A 20,532-nucleotide genomic window follows, 5' to 3' on the forward strand; every position below is an offset into this window, starting at 1 on the left:
GCTATCCCAAATACTTTTGTATTGTAGTATTCATTAATACTTCAAGAGGTGTTAGCCTGTACTTTGCAGGCTGAAATGAACTTAACTTAGAGAAGACATTTACCAGCTTTCTGTGTGTCTTGCTGCTCTTTCAGCTAGAAAGTTTCTTTGTGTCTTCTTTGAGGTTTATTTTGGAACTGAAGATGTAATCATTAATTTAAAATTTATTTTCTACAAAACTATGTTTATACTGACTGAATTTAAAAAAAATTCTTTTCAGACTTGCACTTTGTATTTTATGGACCTTTTGTCTAAAGAACTGCAGAAAATTTTTTGCCCCCACTTGATTCTTCCAATCTTTCAGCTAGCTGAAGTTATTGCTAGTGAAGTTCTGGAATGTAGAAGTCTGTCTGATCTCTATCACCTCCGGTTTGTATCCTTTATTTATTTTAAATAAAAGAGAAACTGAATGGAGCGGACCATCCATTAGTATTTCACCAAGTAACAAGACTTTTTTTGACTTACTGTTTTATATTTGTAATAGTTTTTTATTTATTTTCATTTATTTTTTATGCATTTTAATAGAATTTTGACAAATAGGTTTGTGGAATTAAAGCCACTAAGTTTATTTGTTACTTAATGTGATCTCCACGTGGAAAGCATACAAGATTATGAAGCCAGGCCACTTTCAGGTGAAAAATTTTTGAAATGCCTTATTGTCATCTAACTGACAAAAGCAAAATCACAAAAAGTTTCTATGAAAGTCTTATCTATTAAGTATTCAAAAGGCAGACTCACTACTTGCACCAAAAATATATTCTTCACCTTAAGGGCACAAAGAAGTTGCCCTCATAAGTGCATTTTTAGAGAGATTTACCCCTAAAAGTTTTGATTTAAAAATATTTAATATGCATGCAGTGGAAAATTCTTGATGTTTTAGTTAAAGCATTTTATCATGCTTTTTTGATAGGTATTAAATAATATTTGCTTAATAAGTAACAGTAATAAGCAATTTTTTGTCTTGTTTTCTGTTTGTGAAATACCACATAATGAAGCTTTAAAATGCCTAAGCTGATTCCACTGAGCAGAATAGATATTTGTGTATACAAATATATGTGCTTCTCTACCAATTGATTACTGAGTTGCTTTCTTACAAGACTAAAAGGGACTTTCTGATAGGAAATTATTTTCAGCCAAGATTTGCCAGACAAATCTTTTTTGTTGATTCCTCAAGATTTGTGTTTATTTCATGGTATTTTATTTATATCTATGACCTGATGTCTATATATGATTAGATAGATGTATAGGAATATATTATTCTTTACTCAGGACAAAAAAATAGGTTAGCACATACACACCGGGGGACAGGGGGGTGGTTGTTGCATGCTATAGTGAGACCATATAAATATTTTCATACTTTTAGTACATAATTTTTGCCATTAAGTTGGAGAGATACAGGTTTGATGGACAAGACTGGGGCTACTGGTGGATGTCCCATCCCTGGAATTGTTCAAGGTCAGATTGGATGGAGTTTGGAGCAACCTGGTCTTGTAAAAGATGCCCTTGCCCATACCTTTAGATATCTTTAGAAGTTCCTTCCAGCCCAAACTATTGTATTATTCTGTGACCGCTGTCAATGGGTAATTTCCCCTGTTTTTATTTACAATCTTTGTTATTGCCGGTGTTAATCAAGACATGAGAAGGCAGGATTGACAAATGTGGAATATGTGCTATTTATATATAATGTGCTTATATGAGGGAACATATGAATGATCTGGATTGTTTTTTAAACATTTTTTCTTCTTATTTTTAGAATTGCCCTGATATGCTCAGATTTAAAACTGAGTCAGGCATCTGTGTATCATGAGAAAGCTGCTGGAGAAGTATACATTAGTGAATTAGAACAAGCAATGTATGTATTTTCCCTATTGAGGCGGTATTTAGTTGGGACTGTTTTCCCTACAGCTGATAAGTGTTGTTGGGGGAAAATAGTGAAAAACATGATCTCAGAACACACTTTTGGTATATTAGCTATTCCCTAAAATTCTGTGCGTGTTTGGTTAGTGTCTATCTACCAAGTAGTGTACGGTAAAGATTCCTAACACACTAATACTTCGTTATGAAATGCTTTTTAAAATATAGTTTAGTTTACTTTTTCTTTCTTGTGATTTAGGTGTAGGCAAGAGATTGCACTGAACAAAGAAAAAACTGTATGTATGAAGACAGAAGAAATAAAAATACCTTTTGAAAATGCTCAGCTTAATGGTAGTAGGAATGAGAATATCCTTACTTCAAGTGAAAAGGTTTTTATTTCTACTTCAGTTTCTATAATAAATTACTCTTCACTTTTTTAGTACACTTGCTAGTTTGTTTTTAGGTAGTACTTGAGAAATACGTGAACACAAAAATAATTAAAATGCATGCTACCTGCTAGCAAGCATTAGCTGAGGCTGAGCTGGGTTTGGCTGGCATATTATTTATACTGAGAAAGAACAAGATTGGAATCTTTATTGATACAAAGTAAAACTACTTTCTTACAAATGGATTTGGGGACTAATGCAAATCGATTAAAAGACTGAGAAGCAAAGAAGATACTGTAGTCACTCTTGGTCTTGTTTTTTCTCTTCTTTCTCTCTCCATCACATTAGCGTGTACTGTTTTGCTTCCTCTTACATATTGTTTTAAGAGCATGCAAATATTTCAGTTCTGTCTTTACTCTCTTTTCTTCAGGAAGGTAATAATTGCCTTACTGATTTTTTTAATGCTTACCTCCAATTTTCTCTTTATTATGGCAGTGCTGTCTGGATTGTCATCATACAATTTTGCTCTCTTTGTATATTTTTTCCATACTTCCGCATATAACTTACCTGGGTTTTCTAATTACTAATCCCTCTCAAGTCACCCTTTTTAGCTCTTGTAAATAGTATTCCTCTTTGAGTTTTAGTTATTACCAGAAATCAACTTCTTTGTGATAGCAGCATATCTGAAGTAGTTATCTGTCATACAGTTAGTTTGAATAGTGTATACTTATGGGCTCAATGCCTTTTGAGGATAGTAAATTCCAAATCTCATAATAAACCTGTTGTTCCTGTAATATAATGTTAAATTTTGAAGTTAGAAAATACAGCTGAGCTGTGGGATATCATAGTTAATAACAACTTGTATTCTGTCTAATTTAGTTCTGAAATTTATGAAGGTGAAAATACTTTTTTAATTTCTCAGGGTTTTGAGTTAAATGCAGTAACAGGAAGAGGACTGAGTGCACTTTCTTTCCCTCACTTGTGGATTCAAAAAGCTGAAGTACTAATTCAGCTAGGCTTGTATCAACCAGCAAGACTTCTGCTTTCAGAGGCCCATGCTGCAAGTCAGGTACAGTAAAAATTAAATAGAAAAAGAAACACTAATAGAATATATAGGGAAAATGTTCATTTTGATGCAGTTATTCCTCAGAATAATAATAATCAAACTGCAAAGCCAAGCCTTCTCCCACCGCCCCAAACCAATTCCATATTAAGTTTCAACATATGTAATATGTAAATTTAAATATATGGCATTTCAGTCCAACTTTATGGGAGTTGTCTGAAGGTTATATAAATTTCTGAAGTAGTGTTAGTATCTCTGTCTGCTTTGCAGTGGCCTTGGAAGATACAGGTATATTTCAACCATGTTAGTTTAAATAGGTGGGAAATGTTCAGGGTTTGTTCAGAAGAGAGAGAATTTAGCTCCATCTCTCAATATTTTGATCATTTGAAAGTCTGGTTATTTCATTTTGAGCTTCGTTATGGATTTACTACTGTTTTGATAAAACTGAAATTATATTTTAAAATTCTGGCAGATCTGAAATAAGTGTCCATATGTTTCACCAAACAGATCTGCATCATCTCATTATTATGAAGGATTATACATTACAGGTATTTTCCCTATACCTACCATTTTCCACATTTCCCTGTGCTTCATTATACAAGTTATTGAAATACAATTATTGCAGTAAATCCTTTACTTTTAAAAAAATATAATTGCTATTGTCTTATTTTGTGTAATAATTTTTCTTGCGTAAATAAAAACTGTCTGTGTAAATTTAGCATAATCGTTAATACTTTGAATAATAATATATGAATGATATTCATGAATAATACAGGTCCCTTTATAAAGCATTAATTACGCATTGTGTATTGAGGAAAGTTCAAAATACATTAGGGAGGACAGTATTTTTAATAATACAATTTGTTACTACTGTCCTGTATGTCTGTATGCTAGTATACAAATATGATACAATATTTGTCCCCTATACAGCACCAGTTACATAGCTTATAACCAATGTGAGTTCACTGGATATCTAGCGTATCTGTACAGTTCACAAAAAAAATCTTTCATCCTCACATTTCTTCATCAGCCGCTGACAAACACTAGCAGATATACACATACTAAATAATAGCAGGAAAATAGCTTATTTGACTTGTGAGATAGAAGGTAGAGGAACATGAAGAAATATGAAGTAGACGTAATATAAGGAGTAACTAAGAAATTTGGCAGGTACTTGGAGGAATACCATTTGGTTTTTATTTCTGTAAGGTTAATCTAAAGTATGGACAGACATAAATACGGATAGCTGTCGTGGATTTTTGGTATATAGATCACATCTCTTTCTTTCTAGGAATTGAGGGCCCTATCTGATATGTCAAGGTGCTTGTACTTACTTGCTGTGTTGGCTAACCTGGAAAGAAACCACAGACAAGCTAAAGCACTCCTTGAGAAAGCACAGCTTCTGGGAGGCAATGAACAGTTTTGGTATAACAGTACTCTTAGTCTAATAGAAGCAATTCTAGAGGAAGAGGGAGAAGGAAAACAGGGCACGGTAAGGAAATATTTTGAGTTTGGAGGTTGTGGTTTGGGGTTTTTTTTCAGCAGTGGTCTCTCTCAGTGTAGTATTATAGCCTTTGCATTTCAAGAAATGCAAAATTAGGTGTTAAATGTAGTTAGTGTTTTTTTCTCTAGCATTCAACAGACATAAATTACAGATTCCAAACAGGTACAGGCCACTAGGAATGAGATTCTACCCACAGAAGTTTAGGATGTTTTTATAAGCTGTATATTCTTTTCTTGGAATAAAACCAGTTATAATCTAGTATGTATGACTAAATCCCAGAGAGCTGATTCTCTTGATTAGAATTCTTTTGTATTCAGACAGTTCTGTTAACACTGGTGTACTTATTTTCCATATTCAATGAAAATCACGCCTTTCAATATTATTTTCTCTTACCTTCTTCCTTCTCAAGTATTTAAAATAGTTTTATAAATATTATTTCTAGATTCTGGAAAATACTACTTTAACACTTTTTTTTTTTTTTACTAAAACCCTGTAGCGTCAAATATGCATTTACTGTTAAACCCTTTCATGAGTTTCAGCATAAATAGTCTTATGTCTGTGATGATGTAATCTGTCTTGATAAACTATGCAAGTCTGTGTTGTGTAGAGGCATTATTTTGATTTTGACTGAACTCATATTTACTGTCTTGGTACGTACCTCCAAGATGAATCTGGCTCCATCTTCTCTCCTTGTATGTATGTGCACCATTCATGTAATCATCAAAGTATCTAAGTATCTGAGTATCTAAGTATGATGATAACTTTCAAACTTTCTAACTTACAGTTACCAAGAGCCAGCCATCCTGGGGATAGTTAACATGTTCTGTACAAAATTTAAGCTTTCTAAATGAATGATTATTATAATCCATAGACATTTAAAATAGAATTACAAAAATTCTGGTGTTACCTGCAGGCTTGTGAGATACTGGAACGTACTGTAAATGTGCTTCAATCTACTTTACTGAAGAGACCTAGCAGGCAATCGGAATTGGGTATTATGATTGCATCCCTTGAAGCCAGGTAACTGTCTTTTCTCTAAAATATGCCCAGCTTCTAATATGCAGCTACATCGCAAATATATGTAATTTTTACAATGCTGTCTTATTTTAGTATGGCAAATTCAGTGGATTCTCAAATATTTTTGTTCTAAGTCATTTATGTGGTGGTTTGGTTTTTTAAAATTTAAATTTCTTTCCAAATTTTTGTATTTCCTGCCCTAATTCTTGTATGTAGCCCTACTACCTGTTACATTGGTAAATTAGATACCACAGTGTCTTGTGCATAGTTTGCAGTGTAGGCTACCTAGAGGTGCAACATATATTTGTCTATGCAGAGGTATCTGTTTGAACACTCCCACAACACTACTGCAGTCTACAGTATTGACTTACTTCTATTCTCACCATGAACCAAGAAGCCTGTTTATGGTGAAACTAAACAGTGATTTAGGTTCCACTGAAATCCAAGCACAGAGACCTTAAAATGTGTTGGTAAAGGGAGAGAAATATACAACATTTACACACCTGTCTCTTTCCATAAATGGGAAGTTTTTCAATTAGAAAAGGAAGACTAATATCAGTCTTCTCAGTTCATCTGTATTTAGAAGATACAATATTTGTATTATTAATACTATAATTTGTAAACACACATTTATGAGGCTTTTTGTAGATTTCTTAGAATTTAAAGGAAAGCAGAGTGAAATATGTCTGTTCTCAAAAATAGCCTGTGCTTTCTGACTGCTTTCTTGTATTTAATTTTTATTTCTAGAAAAACACTTATTCAGATACATTTTGCCCAGGATCATATGACAGTTAATGCCAAGTCTGCTCAGTTGCCACAGGTGCTACAGGAATCCTACAATAAATTAGCTCAAGTTGAGAAGGACTTTTTTCATCATGGGCATAAAAACTACAGCGCTGAAATACTGCTGGAATGTGCAAATATTCGTAGGTAAGACTATACCTCTATACCTCTATTGAAAAATTTTATTTAGGTTGAACTAGTCCATGAAGTGTATTGTTTACTTTTTGTAGTCTAATTAAGATGGGAAAGAGCAGATAACATTGTTAGGTTTTATATATTGGTGTTACATGTCTGTTTGCATTCTTCATGTGTTCTGTATTCAGAAAAGTACTGTAGAATCAAAAATTGTTTTCACTGAAGGCGGAGTTCTCTTTTGTTCTCTTTTGAGGTCAAAACAAAGTGTCAGGGTCTCTTAAGTCAGTTTTTTCACTTCCCATTTGTAGACACATTTTAGCAGCCACACCATAGAGAAATATTTCTCTAGAAACTGCTGCAACAGTAAAAGTGCAAAACAGGGTATGCTTGGAAACCCAGCTGTTCACAGGATACCCCCTTAAAACAACTGAGATAATGTTTTGTACCGGGTATACTGCCATTGTATTTCTGGAAAATACATACTCTAGAATATTATCCGCCTTGCTTCTCTTTGAGTCTTGGCATCTTCTTGCATTGCAGCAGTACAGTTCTAAGAAGAAGACCTTGGAAAAATAACTAGTAAACATTCACTTCTCCTATTTGTACATTTCAAAACCACATACACAAAATTAATCTTTTTATCTATAATTAATCTTTATTAATTAATAGATTCATTATTTAATTATATATGTTCAACAGTGCTGATACCATAAAAATAAGCACTTTCTTATGTTAGTTCTTTTGAGTTAATGGTGTTGGATTTTTCTTTCAGGATGATTGCCAAGCAGGAAAAGAACAAAAAAGACAAACATAGTCATTATCTACATGCTTATAACTTAGCTCAGAGAGCAGTATCCAAAACAGAGGAAGTATTTCATAGTGTTTGTAGTCTATTTGCAATTAATGAGGTATGGACATTTTTTTTCCTTAATTGTGGAAAAGAAACCTAGTCTAGTTGTAATATTCACTCATTCTTGGATAATCTCATTTGGGGCTTCCAGAAATTATCTTCTTGTAATGATAAGCATGCTTTGTATATAGAAGGAAATATTGGATGCCAAAAGAATTTACGGTTGAAAGAGGGACGAAGAGAGGATTTGTTTGGTGTTTGTCAAGCTTATTTAGTTCTGACATTTATCTAACAGCTACAAAAGAAAAAAGTATAAACTTGGAGATATTTTTGATTCTCTAAATACCTTGAAAGTATAAAATTCTTCAAAATGTGTTTCTTCTCAGGGGAAACAAGAAATCTTCACAAAACATTATTATAAATAATGTCTATCTTCAAAATAGTGTACTTTGGGTAATGAAAGCCTGCAGCCTACTTTGCTAATGTGTATGTATCATTCTTAGATACTACATATTTGTACAGGTACACAAAACGTGAAATCAAAAACCCAGCTGCTCTTGTTCTATGGAGCTACTTTGATTGCCTTGTAATATATTTGGCATTGAATTTTTTCTTTTAAATTACTTTGATTTCTTCATTGCAATATTTCTGCTCTATCGAGGTGATAAGGCTAAAATGTTTGCTTCTTTCGTTAAAAGACATACAACGTTCTAACTTCTTTTCAGGTAAATTTGCAAAAATACTTGAAAATAGAATTCTTCTTTCTTTTGTATTTCAGAATAAAAATATTAGTATCCCATTAATGAGACAACTAGCTCTTAGAAAAATAAATCTTGTAGAAATTCTTTTGGATATTTTTCATCTTGTCATTACTGAGAAAAAGCTTAAAAATGTGGGAGAAGCATCATTTCATGAATTTGTGGAGGAATTCATCATTGAAGATGATGCAACAGAACAGGTAATAAAAAATGTTTAGTCCTATGATTTGCATAAGAGGTATAACAAAGTTTTCCATGACACAACTTCTTCCACTGCTGAGGAAATGGGTTCCCAGACCAGTCATGTAGTTTTGTAGAAACTGAGGTTGAAGTGTGTGGTTTTAGTCTTGGGAATGATTTACTGGGCGCCCTCCCCTTATCCCATGTTTTCCTTGGCACTGGTTGAACTTTGCTTATAGATATTACATTGGACTTTTTTTTCCTAAATCAGTTGTTAATGAAATTGCATATCTATTAAAGACAGCTCATTTGTAGTTGAAAGTATAATCACATTTAACATATGTATTTATGTATTTTGTGTGTGAATATAAGTTACATTTTTAAAAAATACGTATTTCTGTCTTTGTGGGGGTATATGAACAAATAAACATAAATATGTATTTTACCAGGATTGGAAATATATGAAACGCACCATGGCTCACATTACACTGGCTCAGTTAGCAAACATACGGAATCTTTGTAAAAGCTGTCCCAACATCAAATCCAAATGCCTGTATCTAACTGGAAAAACTCTTCGTTTACTTGCCATTAATGTAGATCCTGTATATTCAGAGATTTACTGGAAGCCAAATGTTATGGTATGCATTCTTTTCTGCAGTTAAACTTATTTTTCTGTGTAAAGTTTATCTGCTCTAATATTTTTTCTATATACATTTGTATAAAAGCTGCTCTTTGTGTAGAACTAGGTTTTATATACTGCATGCAAGCCATAATAAAAATGGATAGCAAAATGAGTAATTTCAAAAACATGCTTCTGCCTACATGCTATCCTCATGTAGATAATTTTTGATTTGTTTGTGAGATATGCTAATCACAATATTTTCAAAAGAGAGATAGAAAAATTCCTTGAATGCCTTAAAGGGCGAGTGAGGTATGGTCTCTGAATCCATGCGATCGAGAAATCGAGAAGTACTGACTTGTAGGTTAAAAGCTTGGATTTGTAAGTTTCTTTTGTGTTGTAGTAAAAAGAGGAGAGTTGGTGGAGGCATTATAAATTCAGTGATGAATTAAAGTGTTCAGAAGAAATTAGTGGAGGACAAATATGAGAAAGTCAAAACTCTTAGAGGTTGTATGGGGCGTCTTTTTAGTTTATGTTGGTCATACTGCCTTCATAACATACTAAGAAATTTTGATGGTGGATAGTATTACTAAATCTCTCACCATGAAGGAATTAAGGCAGTGATTTCTTTCAAGATGAATTCCGTTTTCACATAAACTTTCACAAAAGAAATTAAGCCTGTCTTACTTAATGGAATGATTAATTGTTCTTTTTTTTTATACTGTGATGGGTAGGAAGACGCTAAATCAGACATCAGAAAATCTTCGCTGACTTCAGCAGAATGCAGTGAGCAGGACATGACAGAGAGCGGTTTATCAACTAATAAATGTCATAATGATAAGTATAGGAGGAAAATACAGGAATTAATGGTATATTACTTTATGAGCTTGCATTAGACTTTGAGTGTTTTCTTTTTATGGAATAATAGTCAATTTACCTTATCAGTTCTGTTTAAACTGATAATGGAAATGTTTGTAACACAAACTTGATCTTACATGGAGCATGTAGCAACCAGGATTAGATGACCAGGCAGTTTCTTTCTGCCTCAGAGATAGGCCTTTTTAAGGGAGCATAACTTTTTGCAGACTGGGAACAAAGAAAGAAATTACTTCTATCACAAAACATTTGTGAAATTCGGTGATCTGATCTCTGTTAATTACTGTAGTTGAAAGCACACTAGGAATTGGGAATGTACAGTTTGTGTTGCTAGTAAAATCAATAAATACCTGAAGTACGAGATTTGTGGGTTAATTTGGAATAAATATAGTAAACTGTCCACAGAAACAATTGTATTGATCCTTGGTTCTGAACTGCTCAAATTGCCTGGAATTTAAAGTCTGTTCTGCTAAGAACATTTTATATTAGAAGAAATTTCTGTGTTATACCAAATATATTTTAATGTTGTATAACAGATGTTGGTGTCTGCTAGAAAATTAATCAGTATTTGCATATTTTGATCATACATGAAGTGCCTTAAAAATAAAATGCATTAAAATTACTCATTAAAAAGCAATATTTATCTTCTCTAACATGCTGTAATTGGTGTATGTATAACAAATACTTAATATTAGCCAATTTTTATGTAAAGCTTTTTATTTTTATCATCTAGACAGGACACAGGATGGCTCAGATGTATCTTTCTCAATCCAGTGAGGCTTTGCTACAGTCTATGGCTATTGCATTTAGTCATAATGTTACCGATGTACTGGCTCTTGCTAGTTTGGAAATGGCAGAATGCTTTCAACAGTTTGATCCAATTTCAACTAGCCAGTTTTTGGCACTTCATCAGGTAAGGCAATTAATGTTTGTGCTGCTTTTCAGTGTGAGGATGTTTGAAGTTGCATAAACTAAACTGTATTTGCATAGCCTGAAAATTGGTCATACTGAAAATGTGTAGGGTTCCATGTAAGAACTAGTGTGTAATACAGGTCATCAAATATATGATATATTTGCAAAGTTCAGAACATTTCATCAGTGGTTTTTTAACAATTGTATTATCTGTTGTGTTTGATCTGACATTTTCTTTGATGATTGCATACATGAAAAAATTTTAGTAGGAATAAATGACTGTATTATAATTAGCAAAGATAAGGCATTGCCACAAAATACAGTTTCATTCCTCCCTAATCAATAATTTAAAAATGCTTCTCTGAATTTGTTCATTGCTTTGAGGTGGATAATTCAGTTTACATTCAGTTTGTTAGATTGCTACCTGCACAGCATGGTCCTATAGATGGCTTGAAAGTATGTATGCATGTGAATATGTGCCTCCGTCAAAGAGAAGGTGCAGAATGGCTGCAGGGCTTATATTCCCTGCATCAGGAGCAAATCACCCAGAGTTCCTACACCAGCATCTGTATTGCAGAAATACAAAAAAGCACCTTATATTACTTTCCTTCCTGCCATATCAATGCAACTGAAGGAAGTTATGACAAGCAGAAAGCACCTGACTCTCTGTCAACACTTAAATTTGCAAATACCTGCACTCATGGGTGGAATGGACTAGCTGGGTCTTCTGGTATATTAGAATCAGCTAATACTGGGTCTGGTGGTTTAACTGTTTATCACTCCTGTACTCCTGCAGCACACTGTATTATTTATGCTGTGCTGTCATACTTGTTAGTGAACAGTCTAATGTGATGTATATCAAGGCACCAAAACCATGAGTTGTCATGTCTTTTACTGGGCAAAAAATTCTGCTGATTCAGTTATTACTGCCCAGAAATGTTTGTATTAAGCCTCCCTTTGGAATTTTTGGTAAGATGAACCTGAATTGCCTTTTTTTTTTTTTTTTTTTAATGTGACATCTGCATTAAAAGATAAATGGTTTAGCTCTTAGCTAGCATTGATTCAAAGGACAGGATTAGTATGTTTGCTGAAAGAAGTTTATGTAGTTTTACCCATTATTTTGCTCTTTGTAGAAGACTGTTGTGTGATGTGATGGCTGTCCATTAAAGCACAGAAACAGAAAAGACTCAGCTTACTTGAAAGGCTAAGCTAAGAGCACAGTATTTACCATTCCATGTAGACCTTAGATGACTAAATGCAGGAACCTTGATGATAAATGTAGAAAAAAAAAATCAATTCCAGCTATTTTTATTTAAGAAATCTTAGTTATTGTCAGACTGTTTACATTAACCTGTAAGAACAAACAGCAGTCTTCTGCTAGTTCATTTCACCTTTCAAGCAAGAGAACTTTTCTTCAACATAGATATATGTTATAACAAACATAGTGTATATATTTATTTGTTTTATTTTTGTGAAGGAAAATAAATAGATGTAAAACTTTTACAGAGTTGTTCAGTGTCTGTGATGATGAAGAGTATCCTTCTAACTGCTACATCCAACACCAGCAGCTCTCAGCTGGCAGCATTGCTGCATCTTCAGAATCATTTGAAACAAAACAGAAACGCAAGTGATCTTCTAAGTTGTGTGGAACAGCAACTGACTGCTACTTCAGTGGTAACTTTCTGAGCTACTTATTAGGGGTTTATATGTATGTTATATAAACGTACACAGAGAGACATTTGTGTGTATACAAGACGTGGGTTGGCAGTGCTGAGAGAACAGTTGCACTTGATGGTCTCTGAAGGCTTTTCCGACCTGAACAATTCTGAGATTCTAAGAGCCACCCCTGCACCTTTCCCTGTTATCAAAATCTTGCCACATAAACCAAATACAATTTTATATAGTACTTGTTGGTGAAGTGTCTCTGGCAAATTCTTTTTGAAATATAAATTTTACTATGAATTATTCTACTCACTTCCTTTGCTAATACTCTGCTAGTATTTGATAGCATTTTAACTTCAGAAATAGTGTAGCGGCCATAAAAGTCATGTTGTTATGAAAAGTGGACTAAGCTACAGTATTTGTAATTTGTTTTAAATAATATTTATACGTACTTCTGCACTGCACAAAAGTTACATGATCATAGAATGATTGAGGTTAGAAAAAATCTCTGAAGGTCGTCTTGTAAAAACCCCCTGCTCAAGCAGGGCCACCTAGAGCTTGTTGTACATGATCATGTCTAGATGGTTTCCGAATCATCTCCAAGAATGGAGGCTCCACAGCCTCCTTGGACAACTTGTGTCAGTGCTTGCTTCCCTCACAGGGAAGCAGTATTTCCTGTTGTTTGGACCGAGCCTACTGTCCTGGGCACATCTGCTGAGTGTTGGGGCCTTTTTAGTATGTTCTTTCCTAGAATTACTATCAGTTTTCTAATGAAAGAACTGAGAACAGGGTTTATAAAGTCTATGAAAATAATACTACTTTTGAATTACTGTACAGGCATGGAGAAACCTCTGTATTCCTGTTGAACATTTTAATATAGTGGATGAATTGCCATCCAGTTTCTACATAGTTATTCTCCAGCATTCAGAAGACAGGTATAAAATTTCATCATTTTGATTTAGCACGTTTTGTTACAAATGTAATCTTTTTTTTACCTGGTTGATGATTGCCTTTCACTTCTAATTTTGATGGACTTGAATTTTAGGATAACGAACTGATTAATATAGAAATAAAGCTGCCTGCAGCTCAGTTGTATGGTTTCTGTTCTTTCGATTTCCCTAATTACCTCTTAAATCTCCAGAGGTCACTTGAAAGGTTTCAGGCCATTCTTGATATCTGTTCTAAGTTCTGTTAAGAGTTTCCTGCTTTTATTGCTTATGCTCTTGGAAATGTTAGGAGGGGCCATATTTAGCTTTATAAAGCCACTGATTATCTGATTATTGCAGACTAATTATCTGCAATAAATTAGCTCATAAATTGAGCTATCGCAACTGACTATGAATGCATTCACCAATTTAAAAGGTTTTTAAACACTTGTCATGGAACAAATAGAAATCTACCTTATTAGTTATACAGTAATAAAAGAATTTACTTTACAACTCTCAGTTTGTTCCAGCTAGAATTTGCAGGGTTTTGTACCCAAGGTGGGGGTAGTTACTGCATCACGAGAGTATTTGTGAGCACATTAAATTAGAGGGTAATAATTACTCATCTAATAAGTTTGAGTCATATAAACAAGGCTAGACAGTCAGATAAACTATTCAGCACTGTTCTGCTTTCTACAGATCACATTTGTACAGTTCATTGATTGAGATACCCAAAGTAAGTACTGCACAGAAAAAAGGAAAACTTACTCAGCAGATGGGTAAGTACCATTACATTTAAGAGATAAAAATCATTGCACAGATGTTATGAGAAGGCTCATATCTTTCACTGTTGCAGTTACTAAAATTTTAAAATACTTTTTCAAATAATTTTAACTCTTCTTAATTACCAAGGAACAAAAATTCATAAATATATCTCATTATCAGATGTAATGTATCTAGTCACAATTTGTATCATTTTTGTTTACATTTGAAGGCTGAAGTTGTTACAGATAAATAATAGTAGAGTTTTTTTCATTGTACATTTCTGTATATATTTTGCATTTATATATATATATTATTTTAAAAGAATATCATGGCTAGAAACTGATGGTGTTTGTACAATCATTTCTTCAAGTACAAGTATTTCTCAAAAAGACTCTTAAGAGGGTGTTATCCTCCTTCTAATAGTGCAGGCAAAAGTTTCTCGATTTCATGTGAATCCTGATGCATTTCATATTTTGTTGGACAAAATGCGTCTTTACAAGCAGCAAAAGATGAAGAGTCATCTTAAACAAACTGTTATTCAGAACTTGCAAGAGTGTGTCTCCGAAACAGATGTGGTAAAATATTTTGTTACCTTATATTTAAAACTGGGTGAAAAATGTGCTAGAAATATGATAGACATTCTTTATGCAGAATTTTTCAGTTCATTCCAAGTGCAGCATCCCTAGTCTTCACAGTTACTAAATGCTTTGTACTCTACTTCAAAAATTTAATCTTACTGTGCTATTGTTTCTGTATTTGTCATTCAGGAGTTTTGAAATGTTCAGTAGTTTATCAGAATTGAAGTGGTGCAGTTGAGAGCAGTTTACTTGAAAATGTGCCATATTTCTGAGATTTGCATTTGCAAATGTACACTGCCTTTCATATCACATGAAAGTCCCTGCTGTTCAAAGGAAGAAGCAGGATCATAGATTGTAACCCTTTAATTAAAATAAAACTATCTTAACCAGAGATTTATTACTGATTTCCAGCACAGAAGACCCTTCTGCTTGGACATACAGTATCTTCTGCACTGTAGCTCTTTATTTGGGCGCAGTTGATCCAAGTCTGTTAGTCACGAAATTTTGCTTCAAGGACACATTTTGTTGGAGTCTAAGTTTGTAAAACACTCTCAAATTCTAGACAATAAAAGTTTTCTGTAACTGTAACGGCAGGAAGGCTCAGTTCTATGAGAACATCATCAGAGTCAGTGAGCACAAGTTATGTAACATAAAGGTACTGGAAAAACCTGCAGCTTTCACACTGTTAATCTCCAAGGTGACAGAAAGTTTTCTACACATGAAATGTACAGGTCTACATTCTAGCATTTTACTTTTAATTTTGGTTTCATTAGGTAAAACTTAGGTTTTTCAATTCCAAAGAAAATTCACTGTTAAATATAGCATTAAAAAAAGCTGGTATAGGCCTATTTCCCTTATTAACATAAAGGTAAAAAATATAGATAATATTGAACTTTCTGTACAGGCTTTCATTGTTTTAGTCACACTAATTTGACTGTTTTGGTCTAAAACAATTTTAAGGGGTGGACACTAAAATGAGTTAGATTTAACCAATCCCTTTCCACCGGTAAGGAGAAACAAGTGTGAGTAGATATAAATGAAAAAATAACAGTTTACTAAAAAAATGAAATAGGAATAGGCAAAAATAACAGTAATAGTCATTAGTTACAAAGTTGCTGAAATCTCATGGACTCCCTGGGAACAAAGAGAAACTCACAATGGCAGAGAAACCCCTTCCCCGATATGGTGCCCTCCACGGGCAGCTGCATGTAGGGAGACAAAGGGAAAATGGCATCAACCCCCCCCAGTCTCTCCACCAGTGGCACCTATGTCAGCAAAGGCAGCTGGCACACTCTGGTGACTGGTATTTGGTCAAGGGCTAGAACTTGGGACTTCACCTTCCTCTCAAGAGAAGATGGCAAGGCAGCTGGCTGGGGCAACTTGGTGCATTCTCACCTCAGCCAGGCACTGCTGACAGGCTGGGGTGGCCAAATGAAGCAGGGCCAGTCTGCTCCTCTTGCTGTGATGCTGGCTGCAGCCAGGCAGTCATGGAATTTGTCCTGAGGATGTTCATAACTGTGAAATGTAGCCTCTTGGGGGGAAAAAAACCCCACTCATAGCAACCCCCCAAAAAAAACCGCAAAGAAAACCCAAAAGGGGAGCCTCCACCTGCACTGCCTCAGCTCTATGGCAAAAGCCAAGAGGCAGAAGAGAGCCAAGAGGGAAGAGAGGTCTGCTTGGGTGACTCTAACAAGGGACTGGCACTCCCCTGCCCCTTCTGTTCCAGAGGCAGGGCCTAAAAGAGACAGTAACAATTTTGGGCACAGGTAGATATGGAATACAGTAACAGTTTGGGTTACCCAGGACATTGAAAAATCTGGTTCTTGAATTATAATTCTATTTTATTCATCATGTTAGCATCTTTCTGTTAAACTACCGAGTATTGCAGATGGTTGAAGTGTTGATCACTTTCTCTTGCCCATGGCCAGCCTTTATTGTATTGGCAAGTTTGTAAAGATTGCTGTAGTTGTATAAGTAAAGAAAAGGTGCTAAAATAGTGTCAGATTGAACAGATGAAAAAAACAAGTGACTTAGGTTTTTAAAAAGCATATGCATTACAGCTCCCAGAACTTATGCATGCAGCCTGTACTGAGCCACACAAGCCTTGGATGAGTTCATTCATTAATACCAACACTCTTCATCATTTGGTTGAGCTCGTTTGTCCAATTAGTGGTTTTGTGTAAATCTCTGTTGGATTTTACAAGCTTCAGTTTTCAGTGTCGTTCTCTCCTACATGATTCTGTTTTCCCCTTATCTAGTTTCTTCATTCTGATTCCTTTTTTTTCCTAAACTGACTCCACTGATCTCTCCATATGCTTTCATTTGCTTCTTCTATGTTCATCATGCAGTTTTTGTTCACTTCTCAAAGTTGGCCTTACACAATTATTTCTCAGTACTTGGAGAAACACATTATAATTTCTTTCTGCTGTACTTTCCTGCCATTCCCCACTGAAATTGCTGAAGTATATCAGCTGTTTAAATAATAAGTATTGACACCTTCTAGTGATTCTTTTGTTAGAGTATTTTGCAAAGTGCTGGTACCAAATTTTGAAATAAAGTAGTTTTGAAACAGACTTCTTATATTTATATTTTCCATTTTATTATCTTTCACATTATTTTATTTAGTCTCTGATTTAACTTATTACAAAAATTTATATATATGATAGTATTTAACAAGGATGGAGAAAGTACTCTTAATTTTTGTTTCTATGTGTGTGATAGACTCCAACAAAGAAAATAGATGATAATGAGCTTGATTTGACATCCAATTTCTCTGAAATAATAGAAATTATGGAAGACTATCTGAAACCAACGCTGTCACAGTTTGATTTTTCTGCTGTCAGGTAAGATATATTGACTTTGATTATCATTTGTGAAAACAGGACCTGTGACTTAAGTCCTCCAAATAAAGGAATAGTTTTAGCAAGGGTAGCCTGTTGAAGAATGTTTCATGTCTTGAAAGAAAGTATATTCAGGATATGTCAGACTAAGAGACTGAGCAATATGATAGACTGATGGCCATTTCTGACAAGCACTGTTCTCCAGCTTAAGTTATACTTAAGTTGAAGCTCAAGATGCAACATTATAATTAAACTGTTTAAAGATAGGATTTCTAAAGGACAGGAACTACAAAGGGAGTGCATTCTTTGTGTAAAATTTCACTGAAATTGAAGTAGAAATTGAAGCTGGTAATATTTTCACTGAAATTTCTCTTCCCAGAGAATCCCAGTGCGTATCAGTTTCAGCAGCTGAAACAGGAAAAAGAAAAGTGAAAGATAAGGACACCAAACAAGTTGGAATGCAGGGTATGTGCTCCCTTGAGTACTCTGTGTATGTGTTTATGGACAGATACCAAAATTCAATCATTTCAATTTTAATTTTATTTAACACAGGAAGAGGACAAAGGCTTTAGCATTGTTTTTGTCTGTTTTATTTTCTATATCAAGTCAGATATTTCAGTATTCTTTCAAAGACAAATTTAGATGCTGGGTGGGGCCATGCTTTTGCATTTATTTAGAGTCTTCCAAACCATACAGTCTGTAGACACCTAAATGAAACAGCTTTATCACAAACGAGTTTTTCAAGAGAAAAGCTAGAATAAAGAACTTTCTTAAGTCGGTAGATCTCTTTGTTTTGTCTTTATTTTGCTTGTAACTTTGTGGACTCCCACAGGTTGTTAGCTTGCATGCAAGCCTAATGCTATAGTATGTCCCTAAACACATCTCGAGAGTAGTTCCGCAAAAACTGGATGAATTGTCTTCCATGCATCTTCTCTTTCTCTGTAGAAGAGAAATATTGTCATAATAATATTTTGTACTTTTTTCCTAAATAACGGAAAAAATTTTTTTTTACAGAACAACATAGTTAGTATTGGGTAAGAGTTCCTTTACAACTCTATTCTGTTTAGTCAATCACTGCTGTGGCAATTATGCACTTCCATTGTTTTCCTGTATGTATTGCATACACCTGGACTTGGACCTGAGATGATTGGTTATTAATATGGGGATATTTTTCCCTGTGAAGAATTGGTACTAACAAGTGCATAGAAATTTGAGAACATCTTAAGTGTAATGGTATCAAAAGAAATATTTTTTCTTGATGCACTTAATCTGCAGTACCATGAAGTTCATGTGTCATAAAATAGAGGAAACTTAGGTTTTTACATCTAACTGCAATTATTTATATACAAACTGAGAACTAAATCTCAATCATGTTCTGTCACATCTCTTTAGATACACCAATGGATTTGGGGTTGTGTGTGGTATTACTAGGGGATACATTATTTATGGAATTGCCTTTGGAAGCTCTGAGTATATTTAAAGAAGAAGGAATAAGTTCTGTTTCCAGAGATTTTTCTCTACAGATTCTCTACAATCGACTACGTTGGACTGAGTCAGGTACTACTAGATAAACATTTTTTCCTTTAGTATAATGATGCATTAAAAAGATACTTTAAAATTTAAATATGAATGGTGGTGTGTATTTTACTGGAAGACAGCCACATGCAATAGGTTTCCAGTATTTTAGGTGGACTAGATAGTACAGTAGACTTATTTCAGTAATGTACAGGGTGCTTATAGGTGCGGTGGTACCTAGTTTAAAATAACCTTGACACATAAAGAATTATATAAAAATTGGAATCTAAAATTGTAAACAAATTTACAAGCATGTTGTTAAAACTTCAAAGCTATTTTCAACTGCAATTTAAAAAAGGAAGTAAGAATTTACATTTCTGTTAATTTTTTTTATCATTACTGTAAGACTTTGCTCAAAATACCAAGTGTAAAATCTTAATCTCTGGAATACTTTCAGTTCTTGTGCTTCACCTGGGCAAAATCAAATCCCCACAGGCTTTATGAACTTTCCCTACTCCAGACACTTATACCCTACATAAACTCTTCAGCAAAATGAAGTTAAGTAAGGTAGTTGGACAGTTGGTAAACTTGTCCTTATGGCATCTTAAAACTCATTTTTTAGATCTAGAAGTGAGTAATAAATCCAGGCACAAAGCCATTTTTTGTATGCATCAAAGATACCTTCTATTTATGAAGTTAAAAATCTGAAGCTGCATTTTTCTCATACGTAGAAAAAAACGCATAAAATTATTAAAACCAGTTGGTCCAAGACAAAAAATAGACCGAAGAAAATCACACTCTGTACCATGAAAGCATGCTGTTCCAGAGAGGTTCTTGTATTGTGTCCATATCTGTAATATAGTATCTAACAATAGTAATATTTAGCCTCCCATATAACCTGTTCTGTTTTTCCATTTCACACCTTCTTTCTAAAGGGAAAGAATTGTACATAATCTGAGATTAGCATATTTTCAGTTTACATACAACAGTATGTATGTAAACAGGTCTTTCAGAAATACAAGTTTCAGAACATGTAGGGATTTTTCTATTTATGTTTTTCCATTTTTCAGAGTGGAACTTCTTATGGTTGCATAATTTTAGAAGTGGATAAATGAGAGGAAGCATAGTTGAAAAGTGTTCTTGCAATGATGACAGTGGCCACTGAATGAGGAAACATGGGCAGTATGATATTAATGTGTATCTCAAGCTTCCATGACCTTTCAGGGCACTCAGTGATAGCTGGCTGAGACATGTACTCTGGGTGATAATC

The 20,532-nt window shown here is 34.1% G+C and overlaps 1 protein-coding gene across 1 annotated transcript in view; it reads left to right on the forward strand.

The window, feature by feature from the left end:
• Positions 1-20,532, forward strand: part of CFAP46 (cilia and flagella associated protein 46) — a 72,950-nt gene that overhangs the window by 42,297 nt on the left and 10,121 nt on the right. The window contains exons 32-50 of the mRNA XM_032116491.1: positions 260-408; positions 1,793-1,891; positions 2,153-2,282; positions 3,202-3,348; positions 4,634-4,834; positions 5,760-5,866; positions 6,611-6,793; positions 7,554-7,689; positions 8,410-8,589; positions 9,019-9,207; positions 9,923-10,057; positions 10,798-10,977; positions 12,483-12,650; positions 13,476-13,573; positions 14,264-14,343; positions 14,753-14,904; positions 17,629-17,750; positions 18,127-18,212; positions 19,140-19,304. Coding sequence (XP_031972382.1) covers positions 260-408; positions 1,793-1,891; positions 2,153-2,282; positions 3,202-3,348; positions 4,634-4,834; positions 5,760-5,866; positions 6,611-6,793; positions 7,554-7,689; positions 8,410-8,589; positions 9,019-9,207; positions 9,923-10,057; positions 10,798-10,977; positions 12,483-12,650; positions 13,476-13,573; positions 14,264-14,343; positions 14,753-14,904; positions 17,629-17,750; positions 18,127-18,212; positions 19,140-19,304 — 2,707 coding nt within the window. The remainder of the gene's footprint in view (positions 1-259; positions 409-1,792; positions 1,892-2,152; positions 2,283-3,201; positions 3,349-4,633; positions 4,835-5,759; positions 5,867-6,610; positions 6,794-7,553; positions 7,690-8,409; positions 8,590-9,018; positions 9,208-9,922; positions 10,058-10,797; positions 10,978-12,482; positions 12,651-13,475; positions 13,574-14,263; positions 14,344-14,752; positions 14,905-17,628; positions 17,751-18,126; positions 18,213-19,139; positions 19,305-20,532) is intronic.

This window comes from Corvus moneduloides, chromosome 8, assembly GCF_009650955.1.
Source record: "Corvus moneduloides isolate bCorMon1 chromosome 8, bCorMon1.pri, whole genome shotgun sequence".
NCBI lineage: Eukaryota > Metazoa > Chordata > Aves > Passeriformes > Corvidae > Corvus > Corvus moneduloides.